General features: G+C 34.8%; 2 protein-coding genes across 2 annotated transcripts; one reads left to right on the forward strand and one right to left on the reverse strand.

Annotated features, from left to right (window-relative positions):
* The first annotated feature begins 1,410 nt into the window (after positions 1-1,410).
* LOC103954602 (linoleate 13S-lipoxygenase 2-1, chloroplastic) lies at positions 1,411-8,033 on the forward strand. Its single transcript, XM_009366441.3, is given in 10 exon segments — positions 1,411-1,922; positions 2,851-3,119; positions 3,898-3,982; positions 3,985-4,134; positions 4,502-4,822; positions 5,393-5,478; positions 5,608-5,718; positions 5,818-6,119; positions 6,298-6,564; positions 6,975-8,033. Coding segments are annotated over 10 exon segments (2,820 nt in total). The 5' UTR covers positions 1,411-1,453; the 3' UTR covers positions 7,735-8,033.
* A 2,857-nt stretch (positions 8,034-10,890) lies between these two features.
* LOC103954664 (beta-glucosidase 13-like) lies at positions 10,891-16,491 on the reverse strand. Its single transcript, XM_009366490.2, has 12 exons — positions 16,221-16,491; positions 15,859-15,928; positions 14,539-14,597; positions 14,324-14,399; positions 14,016-14,093; positions 13,828-13,915; positions 13,488-13,743; positions 13,081-13,414; positions 12,365-12,396; positions 12,088-12,184; positions 11,671-11,779; positions 10,891-11,167 (listed from the first exon to the last, which is right to left on the reverse strand). The coding sequence occupies exons 1-12, from the start codon at positions 16,410-16,412 to the stop codon at positions 10,999-11,001; spliced, it is 1,560 nt and encodes a 519-aa protein (XP_009364765.2). The 5' UTR covers positions 16,413-16,491; the 3' UTR covers positions 10,891-10,998.
* Between the last annotated feature and the right edge of the window lie 1,813 nt (positions 16,492-18,304).

The following is an 18,304-nucleotide window of genomic DNA, read 5'->3' on the forward strand; positions in this document are numbered from 1 at the left end:
TCTATTTTTCTATGAGTAATGCTATTTTTACCTATCTAAATATATCTCAATTCTATTCCATCTTACATAATTAAGGTGAACATCTACATCAATTAAAAGATTCATATGTCAGCCAAGGTGGATATTTATAATTTTACATCAATGATTTTTTATTAATAAAATTGTTAACAAAAATAATAATGAAACCTACGTGCTCATGTTTTCAACCTCACCGCTGCGCCCCCTCCCTCTTCGCTCTCCAATTTCACCTTCCTCATCGACGATTGATGGTGCTCAACCCCCTTCATCACTGCCAACTGGGCAAATTACAACCTGATCGCGCTCCAGCGATTGATAGCGATTGTTTTGCTTTGCCAACAACTTCAAGTTTGCAATTTCAATGGTTTGTGCCTTCTAGCCAAACTTTGGATTTCATAGGGTTTTATCCCAGCAACATTGAGCAAAAATATGAAAAGGATTGGATACGATGTTTTCCCTTCTCTTCTACTGCTAGGGATTTGCCGAGTGGAAGAAGATTTGGAAGACAACCTCTTTTCTTAATTCTTCATGACTTTTGGTTAGCGCCAAAACCTCTTTCTATTCCTTTAGGAATGAAAAATTCCATGTTATGTCCCGATGTTGTCGAAGCTTTTGGCTTGAATTTTCATTGGAATTATCATCTGTTTGCCTCAGATCAGGTGGAGGGGTGAATCGTACAAAACAGGGAACTTAACAGATAAGGTTTAAGCATAAAAATAAAATAAAAATAAAAAAACATTTATTAAAATAAACAGAAATTCCACCTAGGTTGACACCTCAACTTCCACATCACGTGGTATTCTGGTGATATAATAATAGGGTAAGAATAACATTAGAGAGATGATACAATAATAGTATATAGTAATGCTAGAGAAACTAAATTTTTAAACAAAATTTATGAACTAAATGACATGAACCACGAGCTGGTGACTTAGTGATAAATGGCGGATTGCGAGACTTCCTTTAAATTAAAAACTGGAGGTCTTGGGTTCAAAACCCGCTTCTGGTGTGGAAGCCAGACTTGTCTCCAGAGGGAGGCTGAAATGTCTCTGTGAGTCTTTCAGGCCCTCGAAAGGGGTGGATATCCATGGCTTTCCACCAATTGTCCCCCTTTTGAAAAAAAAAAAAACTAAATGACATGGTAGTTGATGATTGAATTATTACTTAAGCGTTGATAAACGTGCTCATTTCTTATTGATGACACATAATTTAGTTTGCAAATTTTGACCACAAATTTAACCTTCCTAATATTACTAATAGTACAAATAGATGACAAGTGTAGCACTAATCTTTTTGTAATTAAATATGCTTCTCCCTACTCTCTATATAACGATAACTTCATGTAGCCCAAGTCGCCAAACAAACATACACACTCTTATCTTCGTTATCCTCTCCCTCTCCCTTTCTCTCTCTCTCTTTGTGCGCAAATAAGCAGATGTTGAAGCCCCAAGTTCACCAATCAAAATCCAGCCAAACTCTCTTCCTTCAAAAGCCATTTTTTCATGGCAGAGCCAGAAGTGCTTCATTTCCTGTCTGGTCAAGGCCTTCCTTCATGCCGGAAATTAAATACAGAAACATAAAAGCCACAAGTAGTAGTAGTAGTGATAATAGTAATACTCCTACTACCACGACTAAAACTACTACTACTACTACTACTACTAGAATTACTACTACTCCGATTCCAGACCCTACTACTCCAACTCCTCCTCCTGCCACCACCACTACCATTGTGACTACCGAAGTTATCACCAAGAAGTTCAATAGTGTTAAGGCCACTCTAACCGTGACGCTTACAGTTGGAGGCTTTCTGTCACACCTTGGTCTAGCACGAGGACTTGATGATATAACAGATTTGCTCGGTCAATCACTCTTATTGGAGCTTGTTAGCGCTGAGCTTGATCCCAGTAAGTATGTATATAGCGTTCGGCACAGCATGCATATGCATCAAACCATATCTTAACTACTATCATGCGAACATTAAAGGACAAACGACCTTTCTAAGGATTTCTGATCGAGTAACCTAAAATGGTCAGCCAAAAGACCCTATGCCAGAAAGAAACCCTACGCCCTAACCTACCCCTTCAGTCACCCCACTCCACTGCCGGCAAAAATTTTAACCAAATGATGTGGATGATGATGATTGGATTATATATTGCTTAAGTGTTGGTTAAAATGCTTATTTCTTATTGGTGACACATTATTTGGCTTGCAAATTTGATTTAAAATTTTGGTTTTTGTAGCATTATCTCTCTCTCTCTCTCTCTCTCTCTCTCCCTCCCTCCTCTCTTTTGATAGAGGGGTTTTGTGGTTTCTTGAACTAGCTTTTCGAAGGGGTGGAAGTTGATGGGAGGAGTCTTCGATAATGATTTTAGGGTTTCTCATTCCCTCTATATATCTTTATGTGTATGTACCATTTTTTTTTTTTTTGCTGTAAATTTATGCAAGCAAAATCAAACCCAAACAGTGGGTACGAGAGAGATAGAACAATAGAGAGAGTTAGAGGGTCGCCCGCTGTGGGGTTGGTCAGGGGGGTGAGCTCATTAATTGATATGTATATATCACTTGCCATATTAGATGATAATGTAGTACAAAAATATAGTTTCTTTAGCATTTTTCTTTATTAAAATACAAAGTATATAATCAATTTCTCCCTTCTATCTGAATCTGATCAAAAGTAAACTTTAGCTATTAAATTAATTGATATTTTTCATCTCAAAAAGATTTAGAAATTAGATATACTTAGTGGTTAAAAATAGATGCAGGTTGTAATTAACGTTTGGTACTGTTTTTTTTAAAAGAAGATTAATTAATTTGTTAAGCTTTGTGATGAAGAAACTGGAGAGGAGAAGGAGAAGGTTGCGGGGTATGCACACAGGAGTCGCCGGCAGGAAGGAGAGATAATATACGAGACAGATTTCAAAGTTCCAGTAGATTTTGGGGAGATAGGTGCTATCTTGGTAGAGAATGAGCACCACAAGGAGATGTTTCTCAAGGAAATTGTCGTCGATGGCCTCCCATGTGGCTCTGTTCATCATAGCTGTAACTCTTGGATTCACTCCAAGTATGACAATCCTGCAAAGAGGGTCTGCTTCACAAACAAGGTCAGCCTTTTTCCAATCACATATATTATATCTCTAGCTAAAATATATATTATATCTGTAGTTAAAGTGACATGGCATGCCAACAGTCAACAAATCGTGAAATTTATTGTAACGGGAACACAGGTGGTACACCACGTGTTTTATGTAAGTGGTGGAAAATTTTATTTTTTAAGTTATTAACTTTTTAACACACATATCTCACAATTTATATAGTGACATGTGATGTACTATCCTGTGTGCCAGTCACACTAAAAATATTTCCAACAAATCTGCAACAAAATTGATTTGGATTATAATAGCACAAAAAGTGCTTTGTGAAAAAACCAAGTGCTTCTCCCTAAAGGAACCAGATCCCCTCCGGATCCATATATACTAAGTATGTTGAGCAGGCGATCCGGACCGTTGAAATTTGATCCAATGACTACAATTATTATAACTTTTAGAAGGCCCCCTGTTTGTAGCCGTTGGATCTAATTTCAACGGTCCGATCGATTGCTTAGCAGACTCAGTTTTATTGGATCTGGAGGGGATCCGGTTCCCTCCCTAAAACAATTAATTTTTAATAAAACTTTTGTTGTGCTTCTAATAAAAACCCTACAACTTAATTAGTTGGTTTAATCTGTTTGCAATTTTGCTCCGTGGAGAATGAAATAATAGACTTAAATAAGGATTACTTGTTATTGGTTATTACTCATTAAAACCCAACATGCATTTTTTTAACCGTTTGATCTTGACCTTCGTTTCGACTGGTGCACGATTTTGTGCATGTGTGGAACAGTCATACTTGCCATCTCAAACACCAAGTGGGTTGGCTAAGCTAAGAGAAGAGGAGCTCGTGACCTTGCGAGGCAATGGCAGGGAGAGCGGAAGAGCTTCGAGAGGATATATGACTACGATGTTTACAACGATCTTGGTGATCCTGATAAGAATTTAAGACTAGAAAGACGAGTACTTGGTGGCAAAGAATTCCCGTATCCCAGACGTTGTAGAACTGGACGACCACCATGCGACGCAGGTACAACATGACATGTTTTTTTCACTATAATCTAACATGTTATGTTATCAGATTATTAATTTAGATTGATTGCACAAACTCAAATTAAAATTGACTTCATGGTGACAAAATTATAGCTAGCTAACCATGTACTATTATTGCATGTGGTCCAATCTCCTAGTGGATAGGGTGTTGTGTTTCTTCTACCCATACGTCCAAGGTTTAGAACTTCCTCTCTAAATTAATGTAGTTGTTTCAAACTCTTCTCCATTCCCTTAATAATAGTAATTAAAAAAAAAAAAATTGTGTACTATATATAATTGCATGACAAGAGAACACTGTTTTAAAATGTTATCTTAAAGTTACTAATCAATGGTTATATATATAGATTCATTGTCCGAGAAAAGGAGCAGAAAACATTGGTACGTTCCTAGAGATGAAGCCTTCTCAGAAGTAAAGCAGCTAACATTTTCAGCAAAGACACTGTACTCTGTGATGCACGCATTGGTACCATCGCTGGAGATAGCGATCGCTGACACTGAACTTGGGTTCAAGTACTTCACGGCCATAGACTCACTTTTCCACGAGGGGATTCAGTTGCCTCCCTTCAAGGAACAAGGGGTTCTCAAAGCCTTGCTTCCCATGCTAGTCAAGGTTATGTCTTCTGGAGATGACGTTTTGCGTTTTGTACCCCCAGAAACAATGAATCGTAAGCAAATTCAACCTCTCACGTACCAATATATGTGTATTAGACAATGAGCCTCACAACTGTTAGTTAAGTGAAACTACAACAAAATAGGCAACAATTACTAAGCAACGTCGTTGTTGTTAGATAGCGGATATAAAGCGTGATAAAAAGTCTACAAATTAAGCCACGCTTGTTCTGTGACTATTGTTCTTTTTTCCTTATATAGTTGTAGACTGTTGAAGAAAAAAAAAAAAGCATATATATATATGTGTGTGGTCCACATCTACAATCTAAAAATATAAAAGTAAAAATATCAAATATTCTCCATTTATTTGTGTGTAATTTTTTTTTTTTGAATTGTTTGTATTCATGGGTGAGGAAGTGGGCTAAGCCTCACAATGGATTACCAATAATGTTGTTCAAATTCACCTTTGGTGAGAATCAAACCTAAGACATCTCACCTATAAATGAAGAGGAATATCACTAGATTGTAGTACTAAGTGGCATTTATGTTTGTATTTGCATCATTGTATGCATAACTTTCTCACAATATCTAACTAACTGAACTTTCTTCGTTGGGCTTATATTTAGGGGACAAATTCTTTTGGTTTAGGGACGACGAGTTTGCTAGGCAGACTCTTGCAGGTCTCAACCCTTACAGCATCAAATTGGTGACGGTATGAATTACTTATCTCTGTGTAGTAACACTACTAAGCATTAAGTTTATTTCTTATGCTCGTCCATATTGTCAAAAATAGAATTCCAAAAAAGAAAATATGAAAATAATAAATAAAATATAATTGCAGGAATGGCCACTGAAGAGTGAACTAGACCCAAAGATCTATGGCCCGCCTGAATCAGCTATAACCAAAGAAATAATTGAGCAAGAGATAAAAGGTTTCGCAACAATTACTGAGGTAGATATATCATAATATTATTTACAAGAGAATAATATATGTTCTTGTTCGAAGTCTGACACGTTATATCGTTTAAATGGATTTGATATATGGATGCAGGCCATAAAAGAAAAGAAGTTGTTTATTTTAGATTACCATGATTTGTTTCTACCCTATGTGAGCAAAGTAAGAAAGCTCGAAGGCACCACACTATATGGATCGAGGACTTTGTTTTTTCTTACCCCTGAAGGTACACTCAGGCCACTGGTCATTGAGCTAACAAGACCACCGATGGACGGAAAGCCACAATGGAAGCAAGTTTTCCAACCGGCGTGGAACGCCACGGATGTCTGGCTCTGGAGGCTTGCTAAAGCTCATGTCCTTGCCCACGATTCTGGTTATCATCAGCTTGTTAGTCATTGGTAAGAAATAAATAAAATTAATGTTACATAAAATATCACATTCTTACACTAGTGATTTTAAAATATCACATTCTTACACTAGTGATTTAAAAGGTGATACAAATAATGTAGTCGAAATATTTTTATTCATCCAATATTCTAGGGGAACCGATTAATAGTATCTCTCGTTGCTTTGCAGGCTACGAACACATTGTGCCACAGAACCCTACATAATCGCCACAAATCGCCAACTGAGTGTCATGCACCCAATCTATAGATTGTTACATCCCCATTTCAGATACACCATGGAGATTAATTCTCTTGCTCGCGAATCACTCATCAATGCCGGTGGTATCATCGAAACCTCATTTTCGCCTGGAAAGTACTCCCTTGAGCTTTGCTCTGTTGCCTATGGGAAGGAATGGCGGTTTGACCAAGAGGCACTCCCAGCTGACCTTATTAGAAGGTATGTACTCTTATCTGGCTGTGTAGATACACAATGTTAAGGAAACGTCTCTTGTTAAAGAGTCTAACATGTTATGATATAATTAACATAATAACAAGTATTTGGACACTGATTATGTGGACTCTTGATTGAATGGACGTTTTAAATTGACAGTTTGATAGATTGATAGTTTGACAACTAAACATGCCTAACCTGCACGTAGTTTCGTGATACCAGGATGACTTAATGAAGTAGATGAAAGGTCTATTAGTGGTTCATATGTCAATCCATTTGTGGAACTAATATAAGTGATTATTGACATATTTTCTTGTGAGCTTCCTCACATGATAATAGAACAAATTATCTAATTTTCTTCTAAAGGTACTGTTTAACTAACATGTTAGTGACGATATTTAATTTGTAATTGCTAGGGGCATGGCTGTTGAGGACCCAACTGCTCCACATGGACTAAGGCTAACAATTGAAGATTACCCTTTTGCCAATGATGGACTCCTCTTATGGGATGCCATTAAACAATGGGTCACTGACTATGTAAACCACTACTACCCAGACTCCAGCATTGTCCAGACTGATCAAGAGCTCCAAGCATGGTGGACAGAAATTAAAACAGTTGGCCATGCAGACAAAAAAGATGAGCCATGGTGGCCAGAACTCAACACTCCGGAAGACCTAATGGGCATCATCACAACAATGGTTTGGGTTGCATCTGGTCACCATGCAGCTGTCAACTTTGGCCAATATGCCTATGCAGGTTATTTTCCTAACAGGCCAACAATTGCAAGGACCAATATGCCCACTGAGGACCCCTCAGAAGAGGATTGGAAAAACTTCGTAAGAAAACCTGAAAGTGCACTTTTGCAATGCTTTCCTACACAAATCCAAGCAACAACAATCATGGCTGTTTTGGACATTTTGTCGAATCATTCACCGGATGAAGAGTACATTGGAGAGAAGATGGAGCAGGCGTGGGCTGAAGAGCCTGTTATAAAGGCGGCGTTTGAGCGGTTTAAGGGGAGATTGTTGGCGCTTGAAGGAACAATCGATGATCGAAATGCCAGTAGTGAGTTGAAGAACCGAAATGGAGCTGGGGTTGTGCCTTATGAGCTTTTGAAACCCTTTTCACAACCTGGGGTTACAGGAAAGGGAGTTCCGTATAGTATCTCTATTTGAACAATGAACTAGTGTGTGCTTTTGGTCCATAACTCTTTCTCTTTCCTTTTGTTTTTTGTTAGCATAGTTTTAACTCATATGACTTCTGACAATGATATTGGCGAGCTTTCCCCACAATTACGCAATGTAGAAAGCTGGAACCGTGTTCAGTAGCAATAGGCATTACCTCCATGGTTTAAGAAATAAAATTGTGAGTGAGTGTGCGTATATATATATATAATATATATATATATTTTATTTTTTTATATGAGTGTGTACTCTTATCAAAGCTGAAAATATAATATATAAGTTTATCAATACTTCCATTTGCTATTATGGAGCCAATAAAAGTGTGATACTTCCCAATCTACAGTTGCTAGTACAATGTCAACATTAAGAAATATATATATCGACAAAATAGTAACATAACATTGAGAACAACAGAAATATCAAATATTTTATAGATTGGTATCAGCTACTCTTTCTCTGATCAATAATGTGTGAAAGCTGTTGAGTTAGCTTGTCAAAGTCGAAACATATCAGTCAATATATGGACCATGGTTGCTTAATTGTACACACTATGCCAATGTGGTCCAGATCCATGTGAACATGAGCCCATGCAAGCGCCTTTCGACAAAACTACGAGCTCATCAATTTGTCTTTTTGTTACAATTGAAGTATCATATTTTTCAAGTTGGTCCTACCTTCTATGGCTACAAATGTTCTATTTATTGGTATTATGTAGTACTCATTCGGTTTCATAAGGAGATGTCATTTTTAGGGTGACACAAAAGAAAGTATTGAACTTCACCGTATATTTGAAATCGAAAGCATATACTAGCTAGTCTTGTAAAATCTTGATCCCCACATGATTTTATATGGTGGATAAGTGAAGAAACTGTTGTATGTGCATGATAATTCTATATAACATCCATTGCATGATGTGTGTGGATCTCACTATTATTTGGTGGCTCTCATACATATATTTTGAGAGGTAAGATGTATAAACCCAACAATATTCAGTAAATATTAAGTTCGACATGTAGGTAGTTTGCTTGTATACCATATCAAGATATGAATATTTAAACTCAAAATAAATTAATTCGAGATCTTTAAGCATTAATACAAAGATTTTATTATCTAATTAATGAATACTTTCAACAACTAAGAAGATATTATACACATTAGTGCAAAACCTCCATTCTCTAATGTAGGATGCTCTCAACAATTCGAACATATATAATTCTTTTTCTCTCACTAAAGTTTATATGTGTGTGGGAGATGATTAATTAGTCTTGTGCTGATGGTGAACAAAAAGAGAGCATATGCATCAAGATAAAACCAGCATATGTCCTATTCTTTTGGCTCTTCAAAAATTCATTTTTGTATTCTTCTCATATATTTTATTATGAAAGCCAAAATCACATGCAAAAAGTTTTCCCCTAATTGCTAGCTATAACAAATTCTGGGATATCCTGATGATGATGATCTTGCTTCGAGATAGAGCTCGAGGAAGAGTGAATAATATAGTGGAAACCATGGCAAGATAGCGACTATTCAGCACTTATATATGTGTTAATTTGTATTGGTATTTATCCTTTCAACAACAATCAAAGCTCAATTATTTTAGTGGAATTACCATCTTTGCAAGTTTGCAGTGGCTTATTTTAAGACTTCAATATATAGCTTCTATTTTTTTGAAAAAAAATATACATAGTTTTTATTTTCAAATTTATTAGTCTCTTGAAAATGTTTATGTTTAGAAATAGAGTAAATTGGAGCAATGGTCCCTCAACTAAAAATCAATTATCATTGGTCTTTTAACTGATCAAAATGTGTGGCTATAGCCATTTCGTCAATTTCGTTAGAATTTTGGCAACATAAGTTATGTTGGAAGGACCATTGCTACAATTGGGGTTCCTCAACTTATCCAAACGTGTAGCAATAGTTATTTTCATCAACTTCCACTAGCAGAGGCACATGAGGACTAGGTCACTAGAGTAGTCTTAGGCCTACCCTAACTTTAAAAAACAAGATTAGTATTATGCCTATCTATTGCTTTGCAACCCTTTTCAACACTTAACACAAATTAAAATCCAATCATTTATCTATCTTTTCATCCAAATCTCATCCCAAAATTAAGTATAATATATCAAATGGTCATTATCACAAACCAATGAGATTAAATTAAAACCCATTATTCACTTTTAATTAAAAAAATTGTCTTTCACTCATGCACTGGCAAGCTATTCCCCCTATTCTTCTTGAATTTCATATATTTAGCCATTCCAAATCCCAAATTTATTGAATAAAGAACAATAAGGTTTGTGAAACTCTATTATTCTCTATAAAATATTTGTTTCTATTCTATCCTACCTCTTCCTTGAGGTTTAGGGTTTGCAAAATTTTTAGTAATGTTCTCTATTGAGTTTAATTATACTTCAAGTAGTATAGATGACATCATGCAATGGTTTCAAAATACGAAATTCGTCGAGAATAATTATAATTACTATAAATAGATAAAATTATCTATGCATATGTTAATTTTGACTACTTAATTATTAGGAAAACTAATGAAAATGGTTTGAAAACTTTGAGTTTTAACGAAAAAGATAAAATATAAAGGGTAAAGTGAATGGTACCAAGATTGACTTTTTAATGTAAAAATATGGTTTTTCGTTAAAGTGAACAGTACTGGGAGCTTTTCGTTAAAGTTCTCATAATTATTTGGATATATGTTATGATGTTTTGCATTAGTAAGTTTATAATCACTATTGGTTTAGTTTTGTTTTATACTTGTGTGAGGCCTCTCCTCACAATAAATCCTGGCTCCGCCACTGTCAACTTCGTCAAAATTTTGTCAAAATGAATTATGTTGGAAGAACCATTGCTACAATTGGGTTAAAGCTGAGGGACCATTGCTCCAATTGAGTTAAAGTTAAGAGACTATTTCTCCAGTTGGATTAAGGTTAAGGGACCAATGGTAATGAATTTTTAGTGGAGGGACCATAGTTTCACGTTTTAATGAGTTAAGGGATCAATGGTAATAGATTTTTAGTTGAGAAACCGTTACTCCAATTGAGTTAAAATTAAGGGACCATTGTTACAATTTATTCTTAGAAATAAAATATATAAAACATTTAGAACGTTCGTCACTCGTTAAATATTTAGATCCCATTATCATGTATAAAACACTCCAACTATTGAAAGAACCTCTAAACATAGAGGAAAGAAATATCTGCTTTTTTTATTGTCGATATTTTGAGCCACTCATAAATTATGTCTTTACTTTTTGAGAAAATTTTTGAACCAATATGCAGAAAGCTTAGGGTATCTTTTCAACCCATCATTATAATCAACAAAGTTGATACCAAATCGAACAGTGTAACCCATAGTCCATTCGAAATTGTCCAATAGTGACCATGCAAAGTACCCTTTCACATTGACACCATCTCTGCAAAAAATAAAATAAAAAAATAAAATAGAAAATAAAGATTAGATATCTAATTTATATATCGATCTATAATGTACATACTATTATTAAGAAAACTGTCTTTGACAACTAAAATGGTAAATGTACTCATGTGCCCTCTTCAAGTTTAAACGTTGAATACTAGTATTGAACTTAGAGGCAATATAATCATATCACTGCATATGCACTCTCTTATTATTTTCTGACACACCTTTTAATTTCTCTTTATGCATAATACTCATTTTAACTCATTCCACATGCATATTCTTCTCGGTGCTAACCCAACTAAGTATCATATTTTCCACTCAATATGTAATGTAAGTGAGAAAATATGATAGGTGGGTGGACATAATAACACCGTACTATTGTACTATATACTGATCACCGATATTATTAGAACAACTCTCTCACAAAAAGAGAAAGTCGAACAAAATCAGTGAATATGGTACGTAAAAGTTAAAAAGGAAAAAAAAAAAAATACTCACTTGATTGCTTCTCTAAGGTAATAAAGATGGCGAAAGTGATAGTCAACTCTTTGGTTGTCAAGAAGAGCGTCCTCAAGCGACAGATTAGGATCATTAAACTCATTCACGCCTACAATACAAGGGGGAAACAAATACAAAGCCTTAAACTCTATATATGAACTATTATAGCTTAACCACATCAATAAAAACAATTCCGTCATTTCAAAAAATATAAATGCTTTTAAAATGACTAAAAGCGTTTTTGGTGAAATTTCTTTGGTATCAATTTTTAGCAAAAATGCAAGTGAATTGCAAGAAACACCTAGGAAGCACTTCAAGTGCTTTTGAAACCCAAAATATTTTCTCTAAAAACGGTTTCAGTCCTTGTAAAAACACTTCCAAATGAGTCAAATATGTAGTCATGTAGAAAATAATTACCATTCTCAGTGATGTAAATAAGCGGATTATGATATTTTTTCTTCGTATAGAGCAAAACATCTCTAATGCCTTTCGGATAAATATAGAGTGAAGCAGCCTGCAAGATCAATTACTTGATGTAAATTGGGAGGTCGTGATAGTAATCATTCACTATATATAGGATTAAATTTCTAAATCCTCTAGCTATCATCCATTGGATCAGATTATTAATCATATTAATTATTACTTGAAGTATGTTTAAAAGGAAATTATAAGACTTTATCAATCTGATACTCACCTTTGGCCCAATGGGAATTCCATTACGCTCATCTGGCAAAACAAACGGTCAGGGTTACTCTAAGCTTAGGCAGCAATATAACACATATATATTGGGTACGTTTTATTAAATAAGGTCCAAGTCAGAAAAATAAGTTAGCGAGCTGTGAGGGAACAACTGAGTTTGTTAGGAGGTTAATGAGATAGCTTGAGAGCTAAGCAAGCTCAATTGTTACCAATCGAATATGCCGCAATACAAAAACCTTTTCTCTCTACAGCTCTTCTTCCTTCATTAATTATGTTTAGAGTTACAGGCTGCAGTTTTAATTTTCTTCAAATCCTCTGTTCGTTAAGATATTTTAGATACCAACTGATGTGCATGCATGGTTTCAAACATGCACATCAACTGGAGTACACGTGAAATCCACTTACTTTCATGGAGTGAGTTCGATCCTAAATTATAATGACACACTATTGTTAGCGTGAGTTTAATAGTTTTGTGGCTCATTATTATATAAGAATAAAACTCAAGAGGACCACATATTACACTCAGCAATTAAAGTCAAATTTTTAGGCTCACTTTGTGAGTTTGATTCCAGTTTTATAAGAATCGAATTCAAATTTTCAGGTCCACCGAGAAAGGCCTTATACGTTCAAGTTTTTTAACCACCAACAGTAATTGTGTCAGAATACGAATAATATAACTAAATGATAACTTTAAGTTTATATCATTCGTACCTGACATCGAAGCGGGAAAGTCTGTTAAGTAGCTTGCATTGCTAACAGCTAGTTGGGGTGCATCAGATACATATTTGGAAAAATAATAGTTCAATCCGATAAAATCATATGATCCTTTTAGCAATTTAGACTGCTCCTTGCTGAATTTAGGCAATCTGTTTCCAACAATAGATTGCATGCTATAAGGGTAGTCACCATTTGACATTGGGTCCATAAACCATCCCAATGTAAAATCCAGGACTTTAACTGCAGCCTCTTTGTCTTTCTTTGACTCAGAAAATGGCACCACACCTAGGGAAACCAATGTCACCCCTATCAATCCCTTTTGAAATGTCTGCACATGTCACAACATTTTGTTAGTCTCGCTGTAACTATATCGAAAGTGATCTGTAACTCTTAGATATCACCTGATATTTTTCCTTGTATAATTTAACAGCAGCAGCATGAGCAAGAAGCTGGTTGTGTGTGACCAAATATGGCTCAACCCCTGAATCTCCACCTGTGCAGTTGCGTTTTAGCGAATCGGAACATCGTCCAGGTGCCAAATCTCCAGTGGCATAACCAGCCACACTATATGCCAATGGCTCATTCAAGGTGATCCAATGCTTTACTCGATCACCAAATTCTTTATAACAAAGCCCTGCATAGTCCTGAAAATGCTTCCTGCATTCATATGTAGTCATTCATGGATAAATATTGGATGCGAAAAGCAGAAGGTTGTATTGTAACATAACATTATTCACTTACACAATTTGAGGACTTAGGAAACCACCATAGTCATCTTGCAAGGTTTGGGGAAGATCCCAATGGAAGAGTGTTACAAAGGGCTTTATATCTGCAGTCATTCGTTAATAGAAAAATAGTATTAAACTACCATTTACTTTTTTTGAGTATTCAACGATACCTGTAGTATTCAGTATTTAATTAAAAATTACCATTGGCAAGGAGTTCATTGATGAGATTGTTGTAGTATTCTATCCCCTTCTTGTTCACACCTCCACTTATTTTCCCATCTGAAAAATATAGAAAATCATCACTAATAGATTTAATTTAAGGGTGGTGTAATTTACTATACCCTTTTTTTATCTTTCACACACTCAGTTAATTTTTATCCTTTAATATTATTCAATTATCGATCTGACAGCTGAAATTAAAAGTTGAGTGTGGAAGATAAATAAAGATCTATGGTCCTATGGACATATAGCACAAATATAAGGGCCATGAGATATGTCATTAAACTTACGTGGTAGCACTCTGGACCATGAGATAGAAAATCTATAAGCATCCAAACCCATTTCCTTCATAATCCCCACATCTTCCTGAAAAAATATGGAATTAGGAATCAAAGAATGATGTCATACGTTTTCCATTAAAATTATTGTCTCACAATTAATTATTGAAATACACCCACATATATCGCATATATATTTTTATTCAATTAGTTATATGCTCTTGTACCTTGTAGCGATGATATGAATCTACTGCAACATCTCCATTGCTACCATCTTTTACCTTACCTGCAATTCACCATAATAACTTGCATATTCAAATATTATATTAAGAATACGTGCAAAATTATTTATCAGTTAAATTACAAGAATTTCACTCTTTTTAGGTTAACTGCTCATTGTCACTGGGAAAAATCTGTAACTAGAAAAAAATCCAAATCATATTTTCTGGTCTATGTGTGTGGTGATTCTAATCTCTCTTATAGGTTTTTTTAATTTGGCTCTTATAGTTCAAAACTGAATGCAAGTATGGTTTTAAAATCATGCCGAGTAGAGTAGCCTATTCATAAAATATTTTATTCAATCAGGTTAGCAAAATACACAAACGTCAACGCCTGGTCTAGTAGTGCAAACCTTATAATTAAATAGGACATTAAAGTAATTTACTGCATAATAAAATTCTAAACTTTGAGAATGTTAACTAGAAGGAAAATCCTAACCATTGTTGAGAATTTTGTCACAATATTTACATGTATTTAATATAATCATCTCGACAGCTAAATAGTGATTGTATTAAATACATATATTTTATGAAGTATATCTGGCTGTCAGATGGTGATTGAATTAAATATATGTAAGTATTGTAGTTAATCCTCCATTATGGACAGGTAGGTTGCAAATCATATTGGAGCATGATCCATTTTGATTCAACACCACACTGACAGAAAGCAAGAAAAAATAATTTGGGTTACCTTAATTTGGGAGGGTAGGTTGCAAATCATATTGGAGCATGATCTATTTAGACCTTATAACTTGGGTTACCTTAATTTGTCACAACATATTGACAAAAAGCAAGAAAAAATAATTTGTTCAATGGGAGCTAGCCATTTGGACTACTCTAACAGAATACTATATGATTTAATATGCAATTCCAAAGTATTCGTCACTCGTCTATAAAACCGTGTCGGCCGGCAACAATGATAAGTATGGTTTGAGCTCTTCGGGGCATATTATTAAATCAATCATGCCACAACAACTATGGATGCTAGCTACCAAACGACCTCTGATAATTTCGCCAATATTTCAAGTGTTAATTGCATTTCTCTCATGAAATTTTAAAATTTGATTCCACTCAATTTCGTAAAAAGAATGTAAAAAAAAGATAATGTTAGGAAGACTAACTATTTAGATCAAATTTTGTAAATTATGACCTGATTAATGATGATTGGATTAGTACTTAAATGTTGATTTTTTTTTTTTTATAATTTTCTTTGCATCCCAGGGAGCCACTAAATTTGAGCTAAAAGAAGAACAAGAAATTAAAACTGACCTGGGTATTTATGAACGTATGTATCCCATATACTTGGACCTCTACCATCTTCACTCGCAGCACCTTCATACTGAAATTTACGCAGAGTTACATATACAGGTGGGTAAATGCATCACAAAATAATAAAGACAAAATCATATGTTAAGAATATTTAGTTGCAAGACTTACGTATGTTGCTACAAAAGCTTATATTGTAATATTAATCAAGACCATACATTCAGTTAAAAATCATGTTGATCAGTCGTTGTGTGACAATATATCAGCATATTTACGACGACACACAATCTAAAATACATGGAGAACACACTATTTCCTTTAATTTACACGCAAAATTTGAAAATTTATGCAGCAAAGTACTTTACCTGGTAAGCGGCTGAAGCTGTTCCAAATAAGAAACCTATAGGAAAACTGCTCCGGTTGAGGGAAGTAGTGTCGTACAGATCTGTACTTACTCTAGGTATTGTAACTCTACTACTCTTCACCATTGAGGCAAGGACAATTACCAGTAAACCTATAAGCTGTATAAGAATAGAGCCTCTAGATCTGGATGCCATGATTGATTTTGGTTAACAATAAGCTATGCACCTTCAGCTACCAGGAGGCATTTATAGACAGCTCAAGCAAATATATATTGACAAGAATACAACGAAACAAAGACATAGAAAAAGACTGCAGGCTAATATATCAGTAGAAAAGAGAGCAACAGTGAGCAACTAGTGACGAGAATATTCTTAGAGTGGCAGTTGGTATACTGATACAAAAACGTGACTAGGAATAACTTTTTCACAACTCACATTTTCGGTGTCACCTGATCGAGAGATTTTTCAGTGTGATCAGTACATGGATGGTACATCACGTATTACTATACAAATATGAGGATTTGTGTGTTAAAAAGTTATTAACTTAAAAAATAAAATTTTCCACCACTTACATAAAAACACGTGATGTACCACCTATGTTTTTGTCATAATGAAAAATTTATCCACCTAATCACCACAGCAATAGCTTGTTTCTACTAGCGGTCTCTTCCATTACACACACACACACACACACACATATATATTGTTGATATCGGGCTATATGCTGTAAGATATTATTGACATCGTTGATTATGTGAATTTACAATTGTTAACATTTGAATGATATGGTTGTTGATGTGTTGTTAATATTTTGTCCGCAGGTACATTTAACTGCAACATATATGGAAGAACATTTCCAATGAAAGACCTTAAAATAAGGCCTACACCACCACTTTTGATAACCTCTATAGGGTCTCAAAGAAAATATTTGGGTAAAGGAATATTGGTTCCAATTGAGATTCCTATGGTATGGTCCTTAAACTTAGGGACTAAATTAAAGATTAAAAAATGATGGCTAATTACAGAATCGTTGATCAAAACAAGAAGATATCTGGTTGATACTTTGAGGTTTGTGGTTAACATTTTTGGGTTGCTTGTGATATTCTCCTTGTGTTCTATGGCGAGCGACCGAGTCACCGGCCGAAACGTTGTGATTCCATAACAACGGCATGTGGTTTTCAACTTTCAAACAAATTTATTAATTGAGTGGGGAATCGCGGACGGCGAGTTATGACCAAGTGTGCCGGTCGCCGGCAACAACGGTCTGGCTGTTAGCAGTACCATGCGCATAGGTTTAATGCTCTAGATGATGACAGGTGTCACAATCCTAGGATGATGACACAGCTTTATATTTTGTATAAAGCACATCTCTCCTCTCCTTTCTGTAGCCATTTTTTTCATATCGTTTGATCGAATACAGCTTCTTCTTTATCTCTTTTTAAATATTAATGCCAGCCACTTATAAGCGTTTTTTGAAAAAATATTTTTATCATATGCTTATTCATGGAAAATTTAAAACTAGTTTGGTATTACTGTATTAGAAAAATAAAAATTACTTCTATTGTGCTAAATGAATAAACAGTTATAATTGTCTTAATGTCTTATCACCATTAGGATATTTAGAAAAGTAATTTGAAGCAGTTTTGGTCGAAAGGTTTCCTGAAATTGACGTTGGCTTATTATGATTAATAATTATAATTTCACTTAAGATGAACACTGCGTCTTAAGTGTTGGGGTTTTCATAAAGCATAATGAGTATTTCATGGTCAGATTTGATTTGAACGTCCGGACGAGTTGTATGTTAGATATACGTTCTATGTTGGAGGTTCCAAGTAGAATATAAATTAGGAAAATCTAACCTTCAAAGTGGCATGTGTAGATTATAGGTAATTGGTAAAAGTACATAGGATTGCTAGGTGATGGTGGAATCCTAGTGCTTTCATAAATTGGTATTTAAAACTCTTTTCTTTTGTCATATTAGTTTTTAATTAAAATTCGTTTTTAATATTACCTAATTTCAGAATCTATTTTCTCAATTTTTAACTCTAAGTATTTAATTAGGAATTATTTCTACATAAATTATCCAA

The sequence above is a fragment of a genome, unplaced genomic scaffold (assembly GCF_019419815.1).
Source record: "Pyrus x bretschneideri cultivar Hongxiangsu unplaced genomic scaffold, Pyrus_bretschneideri_v1 Contig51, whole genome shotgun sequence".
NCBI classification, from domain to species: Eukaryota; Viridiplantae; Streptophyta; class Magnoliopsida; order Rosales; family Rosaceae; genus Pyrus; species Pyrus x bretschneideri.

Excerpts from the sequence above, each read along its gene's own strand:
- LOC103954664 (XM_009366490.2), bottom strand. The coding sequence starts at position 16,412 with ATGGCATCCAGATCTAGAGGCTCTATTCTTATACAGCTTATAGGTTTA. Across the intron at positions 15,929-16,220 it reads CAGCTTCAGCCGCTTACCAG|TATGAAGGTGCTGCGAGTGA; the intron begins GTAAAGTACTTT and ends CGTAAATTTCAG. Across the intron at positions 12,397-13,080 it reads CTTTCCCGCTTCGATGTCAG|ATGAGCGTAATGGAATTCCC; the intron begins GTACGAATGATA and ends TTGTTTTGCCAG.